This window comes from Humulus lupulus, chromosome 8 (genome assembly GCF_963169125.1).
Source record: "Humulus lupulus chromosome 8, drHumLupu1.1, whole genome shotgun sequence".
Lineage (NCBI taxonomy): Eukaryota > Viridiplantae > Streptophyta > Magnoliopsida > Rosales > Cannabaceae > Humulus > Humulus lupulus.
In genome coordinates, this window is record NC_084800.1 from 63,906,245 (window position 1) to 63,926,656 (window position 20,412).

General features: G+C 34.2%; 2 protein-coding genes across 2 annotated transcripts; both read right to left on the reverse strand.

Moving 5' to 3' along the window:
- Window positions 1-3,007: 3,007 nt before the first annotated feature.
- LOC133797535 (protein trichome birefringence-like 23) lies at window positions 3,008-6,890 on the reverse strand. Its single transcript, XM_062235460.1, has 3 exons — window positions 6,100-6,890; window positions 5,315-5,616; window positions 3,008-4,066 (listed from the first exon to the last, which is right to left on the reverse strand). Exons 1-3 carry the CDS (start codon window positions 6,419-6,421, stop codon window positions 3,281-3,283), a joined length of 1,410 nt encoding a protein of 469 aa, XP_062091444.1. The 5' UTR covers window positions 6,422-6,890; the 3' UTR covers window positions 3,008-3,280.
- Window positions 6,891-8,883: 1,993 nt separating this feature from the next.
- On the reverse strand, window positions 8,884-13,685 carry LOC133797536 (uncharacterized). The gene is made up of 5 exons (XM_062235461.1): window positions 13,081-13,685; window positions 10,409-12,719; window positions 10,158-10,218; window positions 9,839-10,062; window positions 8,884-9,329 (listed from the first exon to the last, which is right to left on the reverse strand). Exons 1-5 carry the CDS (start codon window positions 13,193-13,195, stop codon window positions 9,272-9,274), a joined length of 2,769 nt encoding a protein of 922 aa, XP_062091445.1. The 5' UTR covers window positions 13,196-13,685; the 3' UTR covers window positions 8,884-9,271.
- Window positions 13,686-20,412: the final 6,727 nt, after the last annotated feature.

Genomic DNA, 20,412 nt, shown 5'->3' on the forward strand with positions numbered 1-20,412 from the left:
ATCTATATTTCACATGTAAAAAACATGAGTGATTGAAACAATAAATAGATTTTTTTAAGTTATTTTAGAAACATTTCAAGTAACTTTGTTAAAATAATTTTTTTAGGATACTGTTTTGTAACTTTTAAATAAAATATAAGAATACTATTTTTGGTAACTTACTAAGTTAGTTGGTTGCTTTAAATTTGTGTCATACCCAAAAATTTTGTTATATATCAAAAAGTAATCAATTGGTATCTTAAATGATTTTAAAAACAACAAAAATGTAGCTTTTAAAAGTAACTATATATTATACTATATAATTTTTTTTTTCTAATAAGCTATTCATGGTAACTTGAAATTATAGGAGTAATTTTTTTATACTATGTCATAACTAATTAGTTAACAAAATAGGCTTGAATGTAATGTAAAAGTATCTTAAATAATTAGACATGTAAATTACGCGAGTGACTAAAAAAGTTTATTAAAAGTCTTTATTTGAAAGTTCTTGTGTAGTATACTGAATTAATTTTTATTAATAAGTTATATGGTAACTTGTTATACTATATGACAACTCACTAGTTTCTAAAATAACACTGATGGTTACCAAAATGTATCTTAAATAATAAGATATCATAATATAACCTAAAAATAATTGATTGATACATTAATATGTCTACAAATAAGTTTTGGAGGTAACTAAAAAGTATTTGAAATAATATGATCTAAAAATAAATAAAAAGTAACTAATTGGTATATCATGCTGATGTGGCACGATATATGTGTAAATAAGTTATTTTAAGGTATTTTTTGAATTAGTTTAAGTTTTTAATGTATTTGTGTAAATTTTCCTTTTTAAATCCTTTATTGAAGCTCAACTGATAAGCCCAAGCCCAATGATAGAGGAAGAGAGTCGGGCCTAATGGTGATATAATACAGAATAGACCAGTAATATTCAGGGGAAAAGCCAGAGAGATCAACGGTCAGAGAAGAAGAAGACGAAGATGATTTACAGGAAATGGAGCTTGTTAACTGGCCCGGCCGCCGTTTTAGGTGGCATAGTGGGAACTGTGGTCGTCGCCAACTTTATCTTCTTTGATAACGTAAATTTCTATTCAAACCCTTTTTATTTTGCAATCTCTTTCTTTTATTAGTTACTACTATATTTTCTCTGCTCTGTCCATTCAATTCCGGGAGTTGTTTTTATGGTGCGGGATTTTCTGGATATGATTTTGAGTAGATATATTAATCATCTGATTTAGGCTATGCGATACTTTTGCTTTGGATCTATTACTTAGGGTTTCGGAATTTACTGGTACAGGTTTTTTTTTTGAATTTATGAGTAATCTGTTTGAATGTCCAAAAAGTAGAGGATAATAGATGGGTTTGGAGGATTTCGTTTGTTTGACTATGAATGTGTGAATTCATAAAAGTTTTGGGTGTTGTTGAGGCGTAAGATGCTTTGTGCGACCCTCTTATGCCCATGATTTAATTTTTTTTTCTTTGTGATTGATTAGCTTAGTTAGCCAATTATATGTAGCTAGAGGGCTCTAATTTCGAATTGAGATTTTTATTTGGGATTTGGGGAAATAATTAAAAGTATTGTTCATGTGCTCATTCTAATGCCTGCTATTTGGTTTAATTTTTGGGGGTGTTTGACTCCAAAGTCATACAGGCTGCTCTTGATCCTAATAAGAATGAGCAACCATAAGGGTAGGTTGAGTGATTGCACTATGGTTTCCTTCCAAGTATTAGTTTGATTCCTTGGGGGGGTTATCCAACAATATTTAGAGTTTTCTGCTGGGATAAAATATATGATATTTGCTTGATAAGAATTACCATATCACTGAAATGGGAGTGATAGTTTTCTTCTGATGTGTGCTGACATTTTGGGTTTATGCATGATGTCCTGAGTAATTTAGTGGGGAACAAAATACCCCATTTTTTTACCTATCAAGCCAAATTTAACCTCTCTCTGCTTTAGTGTATAATTTTAGCCAATTCTTGCTCAGCCGAAACAAACTCAAACCAGCTACCATGAAAACCAGACTGAAACAGCCTCTTGTTTACTTTTGTACAATTTTACCTCTAAATATAAGCCCAATGACTAAAACTAAGAACATTGAAAATGCTTCCATCAATGCTGCATTTACACTTTCTACCAATCCTAACCCAAAATTTTGATTGATCTTCACCCCTACTGAGTATCTAACTCGTTATACTGAATGATACAAGCCTGTAATAGAGTAAATTAAGTGATCAGATGGAGGTCTCTGAATCATTTGCTTCTCACTAAAGTAAGTTGTGAATCTTGTTATATTTTCTATTCTTGATAGCTGTTTCTAATGGCATGTTTTGTTTGGATAGAATCTAATTTGCATATGTTTGTATGCCCCAAAGGTTTGTTGGAATTTTAGGTTGGGACCTTGATTTTGTATGGTATAACACAAAGATAGTTATTGCATTGTTAACCACGTACAAGCATTAAGTTAATGAAATAGTAAGAGCTTATTTGCATTTGTTAATACGTAGGATCCATTCCAAAAACGTGAGAAGAGCAACTCGGATGGCAGCAACCAGAAAGGAGGAAGGTGAAGAAAGTTTGTCCTCTCACCATGTTGATTCTATATTGTGGGACATGAAGTGGTAGTTAATAATTTGGAATCGAAATCAAGTTCTGATCTTAGCCTTGTGTTCTCAAGTTTTCATTGCATTTAATAAAACAAATTACAAATTGAGTTCTCCTGGGTTTCCCTAAAGTTCTTTTCCTTTGACAACTTTTGAGATTGTTTCTCTTATCAAAGAAAGTTTAATTCGTACAACTTCACCGCTCCCTAAGTCCTCGCGATTTTTCTTTAATGTCGTCAGTTCATAATTGGAATTTGCATTTGAACAAATGGGCAGTGACTACATAATGATTTTCAGTTAACTATCGTAAGAAGAGGAACCAAGGATTTTTTTTTAATAGAGATAACGCGTGCACTTCTTATTTTTATGTTGTAATCTGGTATTTTGATATTCAACAAAGGGTTCAAATTATTTGCTTTCATAAACAGAACGCAATGAGGAAAAAATGGTTTTGTACAAAACTATCCCTGTTTGCTATCCTTATCTCAACAATGTGTCGTCTTAGCACAAAAGCCAATATACCTTCCTGCTATTTGAGATGCAAATCAGCTCCACGATCACTGCAAAAAAAAAAAAAAGTGTGTACATGAAGTGAAGCAATCCATCTTCCTCCTCATCCCTCCATTTTCTGATGATCAAAGTCTGTGCAAGTCAAACACCTTTGAGTTCTTGATTACTGATATTTATCACCATTGACCAACAATTCCATCACCACATCATTCCAAGAATCAATTGGACCAGGCAAGCACCAATGCAGACAATCAGTCTGAACTTTAGCATTTTTATCTTCAGCAAAGGGTTGAAATTGGCGGTAGGGACCAGGGTGCCCGTCTGGCCTTAACAAAGATAAACCGGTTGTGTCTAACAGCTTCAAAACAGCCCCATTATTTGAACCAGTTTCTGCAGCCTTCTCAAATTCTTCCAATTCAATACTTCTCATTACAGTGTCCACATCTTTCATATCAACCTCACCTTCTTTAAAGGGAACTGTTCTATTACAATACCCTCCACTGAACCATTCTCCATTCTCAAAGTGGTCTGGAGTTGTAGTTCTTACGAAAACAACCGGTTTATGCTTGGAACCCGTGATGTAGCTAAGAACTTCGCGAAGAGCTTTGCGGTAGGCATACTCAAATCCTAAGTCGGTTAGGTTCTTCCCGTGGCAGTAATGGCAGCCTGAGACAGTGTTGTTCTCATGGTAAATTGCAGTTTTAAGGAACCATTTGCCTCCTGCAATCACTACATAATCGAGGCTCTCGTATTGGTCAGTCCAAACCTTGTCCAACTTGTCAAGGTTAAGCTGGATTTCTTTAGAAGATACCCCATTCATGTCTTCAAAAATGTCTGCCTTGATGAGAAATGGAGTCCAAATCACTGATATGGTGAAGTTATGAGAAGGGAAATGCCACCTTTTGGATCTGTACTCTTCATCATGGTAAACCTCAACAGGTTTTTCCACCTGTGGGGCACAATTCAGTGAAATTTAATTAAACACCATTTGTATGAACACATGCTATTATGGGCCTATATGATAAAACACCAAATAATAATTGGAGACACCCAACATGTCAGGTTTTGTATGGTCTTGTAGGACCTTGCTCTGTATAACTAGGTCAGGTCCCAGATATATCTAACTTTTCATGTCAAAGATACAACTCAAGTGCAAACGATAGCGTTACCAACAAAAACAATACAAGAAGAATATGGCAGAAGCAAAAAGCAAAAAGCATATACAGCTGTGTTAGTTTTTCATTATTCAAGCCTCAAATAAATACCAGCTTTGGACAATTTTTTCTCATATCCAAATGTACAAGTCTAGACCTTTCTATGCAACTTGTTAGCGCCTCTTTAACTCTGAATTATATAGATTAGATTCTCTTATTTAAAGCTAATATCTTGTTGGGGGTTAGACTGGAAATTTCTATGTCAAGAGATCTAATCAGATGCTAATAATGAGACAAAAAAAAAAATAAAGGGGAGAGAGAGAGACTAATTACAGATCTACAGAAGACGTGGAAACTAAAAAAGCAATAATGATTCTCGACCTTTACAAAATGGTAGGTAAAACCAGCCATGAAAAGACTCCATAACCAATCAAAAAAAGCAGGGCCATTGACCATAAACGACATCAAATTTGATCTCAATAGATGTAGTAAAGGGAAGAAGTATAACAGAAACGTTCCAGGGAAGCCAAACATTTAAATCCTTTTTACCCCACTAATACTATTATATTATCTCAATTTAACAGAAGTGTGTGGAAATATGAAGACTTTTGGCCTCTAGGTGCCCCAAAATTAATTAGTAGACACATTTAGCACATTGTCCCCACAAACGTATTTAGTTCACTGGGGCCATAATTCAATTTCAAAGAATATATATATATTTATATAATAGCGGCTACGCTTTCATGATGGTTTAAACGTCCCCTAAAGTCAACAAGAACCATAAGAATAAGCAACATTGGCATCCACATAAAAGTAATACTTACGGTTATTTTAAATTGTTAGTTTATATACTGATTAGGCAAAGCTCACATGATATAATTAGCTAACTTTGAAAGCTAGAACATAACTAAATGAATGTAACAAGTTTCAAGAATGATTTGTTTCAAAGACAAAAAAGAAGCAAGAAAAAGCAAAATTTGAGGTTAACCCAATAACACAAAAAGTTGCTTCACTCATTTGGTTTGAAATTTGGATTAATGTACCTGTGAGAGAATGCAGAGTAAAGATTGAACATGGTTACGAGAAATGGAGTCACCAATGAAAGCCCATGATTTATTTCTCATTAGATTGAGAAACCTCTCAGGGCTGAACCTGGGAATTTCACAGTCCTTTGGGTGCCATCTCCAGTACAAGTAGGCTGAGTCAGGTCGCCCATTTTTCATGCAGTTTTGATGAGATTCTATCACTTGGCAACTCTCATTGGTGTACCTTGGCCCTGATGTGTCTGGTATCCAATCCCCTCTGAATATCTCACATTTTACTGCCCTTGACTCTGAATCAGTCTCTGCATATGGTAAAATTCAAATTTTTGATATAGATGGCCCAAATGGAACCATTGTACTCTATTTGTGTTCCCTCGTGACAAAACTACAGACATTTTGTAGCAGGACCAAAAATAAGTACAAGAGGATTCCACAGCAAGATTTTGTTTTCACAGAATAATATTATATAGCAGTAATTGTATTGTTCGTGCAGAAGATTGGAACCATTATTTTATAATGTATACATATATTTATATACCCTTTTTATGCTACCGACCTTTTTATCTCACAAATTGTGAGATAAAATCAGGAAAATGGAGTAGATGAATTCAACCAAGGACAGTGATTTGAGTACACAAAAATACAAAACGAAATACCAGGAACTTCCCACCCGACACTTGGTGCCTAAATTTTATTTTTTTATTCATTTTAGACCATAAACATCAAACATTAAAATATGTATATTTAACAAAGAAAAGAAGAAAAAAGAATATCCTTTTGCTTACCATTCTGAAATGCTTGGGTTTGATCTTCAGAAGAATCAAAAGGGAGAGGCGTTTGAGTTGGGGAGGAGGCCAAAGGCAAAGATGAGTCTGTGTCTGTGGTGGTGGTGGTGGTGGTGGTGGTGTCTTGTGCAATGGAGGTGGGAGTGGAGGTGGTCTCTTCCAAGTCGGTGGAGGTGGTCTCTTCTAAATCGATGGAAAATCTGAAAGAATCAGGATACAAGATACGAAAAGCAAAACCCACCAAGAGAAAAGACACTGCGAACTTCACAAACAAATGCTTGTGCTTCACCACACTCGAATCAAGTCTCATTTCCTTCACCATCGTCGTTTAGACAAACCAAACAAAACCCTTTTCCACAGATTAAGAAGAGAGCTTTAGCCAAGTGTTAACAACAACTGGATCTCAAAAAAAACCAACCAAAGTAACAATCTGGGTGGTTTTTGGCTAGACGTTTTTGTCTGGTTATTTATTAAGGTGGTGGTTGAGTGAATCAGATTGACGATGAAGTCTTGTTTAACACAAAGTACGTGTTTTCTCCACACAAAGCCTTGTATTAAACCAAGTTAATATAATATAATAGGCGTGTTACATATAAATTTTGTAACTCTTATTGGCATATGAGACACATGAGCAGCAAATAAGAAAAGAATAATATATGTATGACATATCTAGAATCTTGTTGAAATCTATAAAAATAAATAATTTGGTCTCTTATTATTTTTGGTTAAGTGAAATGAGATTAGAGGTTGGATCTAATCTACTCTAGTCTAATACACATGCCTTGCCTCCTTTGTGGTCTTAAATCTTCAGTGAATATTGGGTTATAGTTGTTAAATCATATGGGCACAGGTTACAGCTGGCTTAAGCTTTTAAGCAAAATGGCTACTTTAAAGAAGAGTTATTACATCATCCTCATGTGTGGTGTGGACCACTTGTTATACATTCTCTTCTGTTTTCCATTTTCTTTTTTCAAGCTTTGGGATAGAACAGAAGAGAGAAGGCATTGATGATTATTATGATATGATGGACCACCTTTCTTCCAAGACCATGCAATTGAATTGGGTCCTAGGCTTGGCTTTCTTCATTTTGGAAACCTATTCTCGTCTTCACAAATCTAATTTAAAAATTATGATGCAAAAAATCAAACTCTAATCCGTCCAATTAAAAAAAATATATATATTTAATCCATTCAGTGTTTTAGGTGATTTGTTCAGGTTAATCTGCCTAAAACAATCTTGATTAAAAAAAATGTTTAAATAATTAGATTTAACAAATAAAAATATAGTATATATTTTTCAAACTTAGACATTATTTTAAATTAAAACTTTAAAACATTATTTTAAATTCATTGTTAGAAATTTAAAAATAATATTTAATATTACATATAATATATGTAATAATATACATAGTATGTATATATATAAATATAAAAAAAAAATCTTAATCAATTTATCCAGATTATATTAGGCCGGTTGATATAATTCTCAAACTACTCAATGGGTTGATATAATTCTCAAACCATCCAATATAATAATTAAGTAAGTAGTTTGAATTTTTATCTGATTATTTAGGTAGTATTTTTTGTCCATTGTTTTAATTTGATTTAGGCAGTCTACTTAAGTTGGGCGGTTTGTAAATACTTTTGCACAACCCACTGAGCTATACTCATGAAACTCATTTACTACTGTCACAAATTTTTTTGTTCTTTCTATCTTTATTTTTTTTTAATTAACTAAACTTATTTTTTGCTTCTTCCCTTCACATTTGATTGTTTTAAATTTTAGATTAGGAAATCTAGTAAGGTGTAATGTCCTTCCATTGGGTACTGGGTCAATACCAATAAAGTTGAAAGAATGAAAATCCAATAAGACAATAAGGTTTGGACAAACGTGTGCTAAATTTATATTTATTTTTTATTTTTTTAGAAAAATATTTTGTGGAGAAAGAGATGCCATGTGTGCAAATGATAACCTCGTTGTGCTTAATAATGAACATGATATATAATAATGATGAAGGCATGTTATGTTTGTCTTCTGAAATTTACAATTACAAAATAATCACAACACTACAGGTACCCATAATCTTGTTTTCTTGTTTGTCGAATTCGTACGTTAGATCTTTGTTTTTTTATAATAAAAATGACATGCACTTTCTCTTAAATAAACTAAAATAACATGTGCACTAAAATTTAGGTCATCTAGAGAGAGCTCTGGTCAAAGAAATGATGAAACTATATTGTAAATTGTTCATATTAAAATTTCACATGCAGTTATTTGGCACACAAAGTTATATACGCTAAAACTTATTCTAAATATACTATGAGGCCATTAGAGAGTTTTTATCTTTGTAAATACTTAAATTTGACAAAAAGATGAGAATGAATTAATAATCTCAAATTTCAATATCAAATGGTATGTTAATTCATCTATAATATGCCAGTAATAGGGTTGGTCCCTGGGCCCCTCCCATTACAGTGGGCTGAGCCCAAACAAGAGAACCACAAATGTCCTCTTGTGGTGGGCCCCATTAGGCCCATGAAATGACTGGGACTGACTAGGGACTACCCTAACCAGAGTATCACTGTGCTCAGAGCCTCAGACCCAAGGGGCCCCCACATTTAGGCCAGGGGGGAATGTGCAGTATTATTGTCTGATTATAGACCAATCATGGGTCTACCTAAAATGCCCTGAAAATAATCACTTAACCACCATAGTAGGACAGTCAATGCCTAGTAATATTCACAAGAAGCACCATTAGCAAAAAGCCAAAGGGAAGAAAGAAGGTAAAAGCACCAGGACAAAATCCACACCATTTTTCTATTACTAAGTTCATATACAATTAAGAGTTAAGGATCTGAATAATACATCTGAAAAAAATAATACTAAAAAAAGATACAAACCAAACAACCTATAGAAGAAAACGGAGTCAGCTGAAACCAGAGACAAAGATTAAAAAAAATAATGGTTGACATGTATAATTGCAAAACATGACATCCCATCACTTAGGATTTGCAACACAACAATCAGATGACCCTGAATAAATTAGGCAAAATCTTCACAATTGTGGGGCTAAGCTTGTACTCAAATAAGGCATAATTTATGTATCCGATGATGTATGATGCTGGGAAGAACTGAGAATTTACCCTTCTAGCTTATGGTCCCTTCAAGTTGATCAGACAGGAGCTACTTTTGGAGGTTTCATGCCAAATCCGTGTTTTACCCTCTCGACACTGATCAAATTTTCAAGATAAGTAAGGCTTGAGATGATTAAATAGTTAATTGTAGTTTTTAGATTTATCATTTGCATAATTATATGGTAGCTATTCCACAACTGACAAAGCTATATGTTTTCAACATAAGTAGCTGGAAGTGAGAGGGATCTTGAACTAAGAAAAAGATCCTACAAGTTAAAAAAGGTCAGATATCCCAAGATAATCGATAGAGTAGCATTTTTAAATCTTTTGTATGGACAAGACAATCAGCGAATGTTTCAAATGTTTTGCATCAGAACTACTATTAATCTAGATTACTATACTTAGTAGTTTCAATAGGTTTTCCTATTATTGTAGGCAATATGCTTGTTTCACCTAGCTACTATATCACTATTTTGTCCTATCACTTCTAGCCCAAACGTTTCTCTAAAGTTTGATACCGTACTTGTTGGCACAAAAGTCATGCTATGAACTACTTAAGACTCAACCGCAAGAGTAACAAAAGCATTCAAGGAAGTGGTACTTACGTGGGGGCTAGTTTTCCAAGGCAATCTAGTTCTTCTCCTGTGTCCTCATCCAGGACTCTCCCAGAAATCTCAATGATGTATGATCTGTCTCTACTAGCAGGCAGCCCCCTACTAGCAAGCAAATCCAAATCTTTTTGGTGAAGTTCTCTCCCGTTTACAAAAACACTAGTGTTACCAGCAGCACAGTTCTCTGGCATGGGATGATTAAATTCTTCAATATAAGGCTGCAAGGAGATGGCATACTCGTTAATAGGAAGAAGGGAAAAAGCCAACAAAAATTGCAAATGCTTTGAAATCTGAATAAGCTGATTGATCTTACAGGAACTATGCCAAGACAAGGCCCACCAATAATGCCCCAGAATCCAGCCCTGTAATCGTACCTGGTTTAAGCCATTAAAGAAAGCCATACAATCAATGCAAATATAAGCATGACAGATAAGTTTAAAATGACTCTTTCTGCATCAGCAAGTCTGGATTTATATTTAGTTATATAGCACCATTTACCACTCTTGGCATAATATAAAGCATGTGCCTCAATGAACTTATCATTATCAAATGATAGCAACTTACCAATATTGTCCAGGATGGACATGCCCAGCCTGTTTTTCAGCCTTCTTTAGTACACGATCTAATATGGGGTGCCCATTCACCGAAACACTGCATTTTCCCCGATCATCGGTTTGATTAGCTCTTGACAAATCCCTAAAGCTCTTTTTAATGTTAGAAAAGAAAGATTCGCCTCCCTTGTTCGCTTTTGGCTGATCATCCCCCCTGCTTCCATCCCCTGAATCTTGAGATATCCCAGTATTAGAGTACTCATTGAATGAAACCTCCATCTCAGTTGCCAGTGATGCTTCTTTCAAAGAATTCTGCCGGGAGGTGATTTTATTTGGTTTCACCTTCTCTTGGTCTGAACGATTACTCCGGTTTCCTTTACCAAGTCGATTCACCAAATGACTGTTAGCTGAGTAGTCAAAATGCTCTTGCAGAGGAGATCCAGCAGGTGGTGGCGGTGAAGTGGTTTTGATTGGATGCTGAACAGAATTGGAAACCTCTCTCGTACAAATAGGAGGTTCTGGGCTGTTTTCATCCTCAGAGGTACAAGGAGATGATGAATGAAAGCTTTGCATCTCTTGAGGTTTGGTTGAGTTCCCACAAGGACCTACGGGCAGTGAAACAGGTTCTCTATCCATTGATTGAAAATCATATCCAGAATTATCATAATCATCTGAAGAGAAATTAGCATAAGTCCGCTTCATATGGCGATGTGAATATAAAGTACTGTTGTTAACAGCCTCATTGAAGCTATTGTTATCCTCTGTAACATTTTGAACTTTTTCTAAATCAGTAGAAAGAACAATTTTCTTATCGATGATAGCTAGACTCATTACAGTAGAACAAGACTCACACCTCACTTTGTGGTGAGTCGTCCCCGGAAGCCGTACTTTATTTGGCAGTTTCAGAACTTCGAAACAATTACTACAAGTTAGAAATGGAGCTCCAGCACCAAGGGGATGGAAACGACGACAACCAGATGCTAACATCACCCTTCGAGCACGATTACGGACACAACCCATCTCATGGTTAAGATCACTTGGCCACCTAGTGTGGGATTGTACAGCATGCAAATTTGTATGCATACCTGTCCTAGATATGTTAGGATCGGATGGACCACTTACTCCATTGTTTTCATGGGGGAACAACATTGGATTGCTAGGGCCATCAGCAAACCTTTTATTGCTGAATGTAGAGGGTAGAACAGGAGCTGAAACCCTTTTGTGCTTTTCATAGCAGCGAAAACAAGTGCAAGAGGGCTGGTGAAATGTTGCATTGTGCGAGTATGGCTCAAAAGGATCCGGATTGTTGTCCATATACTGTCCTGAAAAGTATGGATGAGAAGGATGCTGGTATTGTCTAGGAAAGTGACGTGAACCTCCGCTCACCATTTGGGATCCAAAAGGATCCCCATATCCAGGAACATGATTTTGATAATGCATGGGAGGATAAAGGCTTTGATTAGGCATTTCATACCCGTTGTTATAAGGAAATGGCTCAGCATAGTGACTGTAATAAGGCGATCCAGAAACATGTTTATCAGGTCTAACGTACTGCATGAAACCCCTTTTAGATCCTGACGAACCATCTGGCAACCAAGCATCAGAGCCACCATAAGCATCTGGAGGGACCATCACTCCCTCCAGAGGAACCTTCACTTTAGGCTTCTCAGCTACATCACAAGACCGACTAAGTTGATCCCTCAGCTCATCCAGCTTCTTCAAAAGCTCAGCTCGATCTTGTTCAATATATGGAGCTCTAGACCCATCTATGACACTATGTTTCTTCAATGATTCGCCAAGACCATGAGAACCACCCAGCTGGTAATTTGATGGGCCCTCCTCAGGATAATTTGAAGTCGAAAACCTCACCCCTTCAACCTCAGCTGTTGGATTCCTTCCAAAGTCTTCTCTTTGACCCCTATCTCCAATTTTCCAAGCTGTCATCCTTCCTGATCTTCCGAATGCGCTCGTCAGACCAAGTTCTGGATTTTGATCCCCGAGTTCTTTTCCAAGGGCATTGCCCACTTCATCTCTATTTATTTTCATATCAAGACCATTCTCATCGACCCATTCATCAGCTGTAACCTTAGATTGATTCTTATAAGTCTCCGCAGTTTTAACATCAACTGCAGCCTTTTCAAACTTACAGTTACTTTGGTCACGCCTCAAAGAACCAGAATTTAGCTTAACTTCTGAACTAGAAGCATCACACAAATCAATTGCTCTATTCTCCAAGCAATTATCCAATTTTGCAGAAACTCCACCAACCATTTCCTCGTCTGACTTCTCTGACAAACTATCCCCATCTTGACGTTTAATTTTTGCTGTCAACAAGATTAAAAATATTCCATCCTCAGAATTTTAAGCCAAGAACGATTCAACCTCTTAAACATACAATTTTTTTAAAAAAAAAAATCCCAACTAAAAGTTAAAAGTAAATGTATTTTCCAAATCAAACAAATAATCAACACAATAACAAAAGAAGAATCAAAACCATTGTAACAAAATTTGAGCTCAATTGCAATACTCCCAGTTCGTTAAACAAATAAACCTTTTTGGCCTCGAAACAGAACATGGTAAGAGATGAATCATAAGACACCCAAAAAAAAACACTTTCTCTAGATACCGAATTTCTTCGTCATCAATGTAAAGACTGTAAAAAGGAAAATAGAACCAAAAAACTACCTCGAAGAACGGTTCCACAACCACCACACTGATAGACAGAATAATTAGCTAGCTCCGGAAGAAGATTCTCACACTTCGGGCACCGAACCAATCGTACCTTAGCTGGGTCCGCCATTGTAGAAAATCAAACCTCCACCACGGCTCCTAAACCATAAAAATGCTCCCAGAAAGAAAGAGAAAAAACAACAAATCAAAACAAAAGAAATATTCTGCGGTCAAAGTTTGGTAGCCGATAAGGGAGAGTAAGAAACAAAAAAACCCAGGTGGCGTATTGAACTGAAATGAGCGAGAATGTCGTTTTCAAGGTTGGGTTTCCACTAAGGAGTCGAGTAACAGAAGATGGGAATGAAAGACAAGAAAATATCAGGTTTTTGATGAGGTTTTCGAAGGAAGCAAACAACTACAAGTGTGGCGAAACGGCAAATCTTTATATCACATATTTTTATATCCACAGCGGACAATGGTGTTTGGTAGTGACGATTTTCTCGGAAAACTAAGGGGAGAAATGAGAAGCTAAGCTAGAGAATTTGTGGGGTTGGTCTGAAAATTCTTCGAAGTATGGTTTTTGTGTTCAGAGAAAATCTGAGCTTGTGCACTTCTTTCCTTGTGTCTTTATTTTTTTTATTAATATTCATAGATAAATATAAAAATAATAATAATGATTTACTTATTTACTTTTATTTATTAGAAAGAGACACTCCCAGGATCGATTTCCAATGTTATAGGGAAATGATATTACCAGGGATAATAAATAAAATCCAACACAAGAGACCAGAAACGACGTCGTTTGAAAAGCAAGAATCAGGAAACGACGTCGTTCTCCTTTAACTGGGTCCGGAGAAAAGTGAAACAGTGACAAAGACTTGAAATAGTGCTCAGTACTCGCTACTCCATTAATCAGTTTCTACTAATTCCACACCACCCACTTTACTCTCACTATACAAGAGTGGAACTGGCCAAAAGCACATTGTTATTGGCAAATTAACATTTTTTTCCTTTTAACTTTATTCCTTCGACTTTATTTTCCTTTTCTTAATATATAACATGGTTTTGGGGTGTTTTTCTTGTTTCCTTGTTGGTGACGGGTGAGAAAAAAGTACGGATTTGGCCAATTTGAAAAGAAGTAAAAAAAAATAAAGGTGTGTTTGAGAGAGAAAAAAGAGAGAGGAAGGCCGTTTATGAATGAATCTTTAGGCCTCTTTGGCTCTTTTCTTCTTTCTGACCAGTCTTCTTAAACGATTCTCTTGTCTCACCACCCACCCAACTCTTTGTGGTCCCTACTTCTTTCTATTTACTCACTTTTATTTATATAACATATACTTTTGTGTCTTATCACTGCCATTTATTTTTATTTTTCTTAGGACAACTCAAGTCACTTTCACAATCCCCCCTGTTTTTGACTTTTGGAGAGCTTAATAATGATACTTGTTCACATCATTTTGGAGGGGGTGAAAAAAACAAGTTGGGTAATTTTGTTTAATCTTTAGTGTTTGAAAGGAGGTGTTGGGTTGGATTCGATTTGATTGGTTTTTAACAAAATTTCATGTTAGAAATGAGACCATAGTGTGTGGAAATACAGGTATCAATAAATGAACTAAATGGTTCCACTCACTTGTTCTAAAAAAATATGGTATTTTGCACCAAGTTAGGAGAGGAGGGGAGGGGGAGTAATTGTGATTGTTACATGTAAATAAAGAGGAGTAAAGTTGGGAAGTGTTTGATTTGTTCTGACACATTGAAAAGAGTTAAATGGGTATTATTTGTGTCAAAAGTAGTGCAACCACCCCACCACCATTCCATGCAAAAAAAAAATAATAATAAAGCATATTTTTTCTTCATTCTTAGAAAACTAGTCTTTTTCTTTTTTTCTTCTTTTAGATTTTGGATTTTTCTCTTTAATAAATTCCATTTATCACTTCAAAATATATATATAAAAAATATTTATGGCTCTATATTTTTCTTTTGTGTGGTTTATCGCACTAAACAACTACTACATTGTTAAAATAGATTGGGGAAGTAGTCTAAACAAAGATTATACAATAATGGTCCTTAAATTAAAGAGAAAATACCAATTACTCATGTATTTTCTCAAAATACACTTGGTCCTTATGTTTTGTTAAATAAAAATTTGAATTCTATTTTTTTTAAATTAATCAAAAGAGTACCTTAAACCTGATTATGTTCAAAATAATTTTAATTATAAAATTAATAATTGTATCATTGGCGATGTGATGAGTTCAAAAAGGCAAAGAAGACGGTCAAAATGTTGGAAAGAAAATACTATATTTGAAAATATATTAATTAAAATTTACTTTAAGGTACTAATTTGATCTATTTTATAAGACATAATGTCTGAATTATCATTTAGCAAAATACATAAATGGATCGCATATTAAAAATAAATACAGGCTTCAAAGTAGTATTTTTCCTAAATTAAAATGTCATGATTTATTATTATGTTCGAACCTACCTGACAAAAAAGATATGATTAATAATAATATTTATTTATAAAATGTAATTTTTTTTATCAAAAACTAATTTGTTTTTCTAAATTTTTTATTAGAATAAAATATTATAATTATACTAAGAAAAACCATCAATCATTAAAGATAACATTTGAAAATACAAATATTCTAAATTTATCATTTTTTTTTTCATACTAAATTTATATAAATATATATCATATTTTAACTTATTAGACATCAAATCACTACATTTTTTCTAAAATTAAATTGTAAATAATGTTAGAGTAATTGATAGCAAAAATACTTGAGTTTTTTAAAATTAGCACTTTAATGTCTAAGTATTTTTTTACGGCATAAATATTTTCTGTTTGTTGAGTTTTATGCTTTTATAAAATCATATTTTTTTTATAATTCATTCATTATCAATAAAGTAGTAGAAATTATTTTGTTCAATCAAATTGTGTTGTTTACATGTTTTATTACATAATTAATTATTATTAATACAAAGTTTTATAAAATCTCAAATATTGTATAGTTACAATTATAGTGACTTGATCATAGTAGATAATAATTGTAATTATAGGTTCAAAAGTATTTTGTCCTAAGATTAAATCAATACATCAGATTTTTACTAATACGTTAATCTACGATAATATCTACTTACACATTTGATGTGATGTCTTATCTAAGACATTGACAAAGTAGATAAGATCGGAAGTATTTTGGTACATTGGACTAGACCGATATTGATTATTGATAAGATAAATCAGTATTACTATTATCTAATAGGATCATATCAGAACATTGACCATAGGTCAATTCAATCTTAATTCTGAGTGATTAATATTATACTAATTGTATTATTCAAGTCTTTTGATTTGTTCGTTACCAACTTACCCTACGAACTAGAACATACTTACATAGTGGAGATTTGGTAGTATAATTGAGGGAAAGTATTTATCATAGACATGAAATCTTTAGCTTCTGTTTAAGAAGTGAAACGATGATTTCCTTATAGCTTGGTTCAAGTGTTAAATGATAGAATATACATTTATGTAATTAAGTTTACAGAAATATCATTTACAATAAACTTTGTGAGAGTTAAGGATAAAGTACCATTGAGGGGTAAAATGGTAATTTGCACTCATCTCATTAGTAAATCATCTATAGAGGATTGAATGATGGTTATGGTTATTGTTGTGATTTTTCTTTTCTTTTCTTTTAGGACATGCAAGTGTACATAATCGTTTGACAAGTAATAAAGTAGTAAGTAATTTTATTGTCTCCTTAAGGATTGCTTTAAGCTAAATATTATAAAAATTAACTCTAACAATTTGGGTTGCAAACACTTTGAATTGATGTGATAAATTAAGAATTTGCAAACTACTTTAGAAAAATAAAATGAGCAAATTAAACTAAATCAACGAAGAGTCACTTTGTCAAATGAATGATGAAATAGCTAGGAATATCAATTCCCCCTAATTTGTAGTTCACCCGTAATGCTACAGCAAAGTTACTCTTGTAACCAGTATTCTATAACAATTGCACATGTCATCTTTCTAAATGCACGTGCTAAAGTTCCCACAATTAAATCCACATATTCATATGCTAATCCAATTTCAAGAACACAATTTAAGCATTAATGTTATATGTTTGTATGGTGAATACAATATTCATATGATATTCACTAATGAACAACATAATTATTAACATACATCAATTAAACATATCCACTAATTTCAACCCTTCCGGAATTAATATTAGTTTGTATCTCACTAAAGTTGATCAATCTAAAGCAAGAATTAGCAATAAACATAACTTAAGTGAACAAGAGCAACATAGCATAAATTTAAATTAACAACTTGGGGGTTCACTACAAATTAGGGTTCATTAATAACCCTAGCTTCAAAAGAGTTAGTTCATACTCAAAATAAACAAATAACCATAAACATTCAACATCATTGTTTTCATGAGTTCAAGAAGAGAAAATAAATGCAAACTCAAAATAGGGAAAAGATTAAGAAAATCTAGCCCCACATGGTAGAGAGTTCTCCTCCTCTTCCTCTTCTTCTTTCTCTTCTCTTCTCCCACGTTTTCCTCTTTCTCCTTGCTTTTTTTTTCTTCAAAAGTTGTAGAAAAAATGGTCTTCAATGGTCTTGGGCGGCTGCTCTAGCTGAAGAAGAAAAAGCTATATTTTTAGGGCTCCAAAAATGGGTATAAACCCTCTTCTCTCTCTCTACACGTGGGGACTACATGTTTTCCTAAAAATATCAACTCTTTTTCCACCTCACCACCCATCTCATCATGTCATTCCATCTCATTTAATGACTTGCCAAGTATGCATGAATGACTTAAGTTGCTGACTGTGTACACTTTGCTCCAGCAAAGTTGAAATGATGCTACATAAAAGTATCAGGATTTCAGTTCCAAGATGCTTTCTTTGCACAATTTCCACCAAGTTTTCCAAGCATCCTTTCTTTTTGGCCTTCAAAATAGATATCACATTTTTTTTAGTTCATAATCCAATTATTTTCCAACAAGATTTATCATTGATTAAAATAAAATTCACAAACAAAATTAAAAGACAAAATGACTAAAACCACACATTAGTAACACAAACACTCTACTTCACTAAGATTTTTAAGTCCAAAAGCTCAATTAATAACTCTAAAATATAGAGTCATCGGTTATAACAATGGATAACACATTTACATTTGATGTAAAACGTTCTATGAATTCAAGAGTGTAATTCCGAGTCTATAGTGGAGTTATGAGGAATTAACAAGGTAATAAGATTATTTGTTATAAATAAACTCATGGTAACTTATTAAAGTTTGAGTTAATGGATCCATGCTCCTCGTGTCATCTCTTATCAAAATGAACATAGTAGTCTTAAATAATTAATTTAAGTATCTATTATAAAAAAAATATCATATTGACTATGTCAATGAAATTAAATAATGTTAAATTATTTATTGATATTTTGTGAGAAAATAAATAGAAAAAACATTGAGGATTTTATTGCAAAATCTCAAAATGAGAGTATTATAGCCAATTGAGATAATTTTGTTAATATTGATAAATTGGTATTAATATTAATAAAATGAATTGAATAAATGTCAAAATTATAATTGATTAATTTCGACAAATATTTAATTAATTAAAATAAAATAAAATGGGAAACTAAAACCTATTTTATGTTCTAACTAATTGCCTATACATACAAGTTATACAATGCTTAATGAATTTGACAAGTTAAAAATCTACTCCTAATATTCTATACCTAGCCGCCAAATTTCTCTTAGTTTTCTCTCTAAGAATTTTCTTCTCATGTGTTGAGACTCGCTCACACAAACACTATGTTGTTTTAGAGAAAGACTAAGAAGATTGTGGTATTGTTCAAAGCGACTTGGATTCCTTGCAATACCTAACATTTAACAAGGACAAAATGTTAGAGAATCCAAATGGTATAGTCTTATTCTGCTGCGTATTCGTAAGTGATCTAATCTCTACTGTGTTATTTATGAATCTCTGTATGAAAATCACATTTATACATGTATTTATGTTTTCTATTGTATGTTATTTTGTGCAATAGGGAAATGCATATTGAGAAAATAAAATAAACAAATATATATGATGTTAATTTTGGGTATTAATTTAGTGATATTGAAAATATTTTTTGGTTGAATATGAGCTCAATAAGAACACTTTTTTTTAATTCTTTTGAATATGATTTTTAAGTTCTGTTATCCCAAAAATTTGAAAATGGTGTCATGGCAATAGAATTGACACATGGCATGGATTAGTTGGGTGATCTGGCTTAGTAATAGCCCAGTGCATCAGTGAAGAGTTTGGACCCTAGTCCAAGGAGCTTAAGAGATGGGCTTATACCTTGGCCCGAGGTGAGGACACAACAGGTCCGATCGGACCCTAGTCGGAGGAGCCAAATGCTTGGCTCAGACCTTAGTCCGAGGAGGTGCCTCAAATAGTTGGCTCGGAATCTAGTCCGAGGAGAAGCCAAGTCATTGGCTTGGATCTTGGTTCGAGGAAAGGCCATAAAAGCTCTGATCGGACCCTAGTCCGAAGGGCCAAATCTTTGGCTCGGACCATGTCTGAGGAGCCCCTAAATGTTTGGCTCGGACCTTAGTCCGAGGAGCTCCTAGGTGATTGGCTCAGATCATGTCTGAGGAGAGCCCTAGGTGATTGGCTCAGACCATGTCCGAGGAGAGCCCTGGGTGATTGGCTCGAACCATGTCCGAGGAGAGCCATGCATGTGTGCCAAGGGATTGGCTCGGACCCTAGTCCGAGGAGCCCCCTAGATGCTTGGCTCGGATCCTAGTCCGAGGAGGAGCCATGAGGTTGGCTCAGACCCTAGTCCGATGAGCCAAATGCTTGGCTCGGACCTTAGTCCGAGGAGAGCCAAAGAGGGTGGCTCGGACCTTGGTCCGAGGAGAGCTATGCATGCATAATCTTGAACCAAAGGAAAGCCTAGAGGAGTATGGACCGTATGCAGGTGTCCAACATGCATACGTTCGACCAGAAGACGATATTCATCAACAAAATAGGCTAGACTACGTCAAATTTCCAGAAACAACTTCAGCAAGAATCGGTCTGGGCACTGCGGGAATCTCTCATTCCTTACTCAAATTGAGGAATCTGTTGTATTTTGAATATTTTGTGTAATTTAAATGTAATATAAATAATAGAATATCCCGATTCTAGAGGGATATCAGTTTAGAATCCCAAGCCTATAAATAGAGGGTTAATGGGATCAAAAAATGACTTTTGGCAATTTGAGAATTGGTCTGAGTTCTAGAGAGAGAAAGTGCGTTTTTTCTTGAGAGAACCCATTTTGTATTCTTGAATA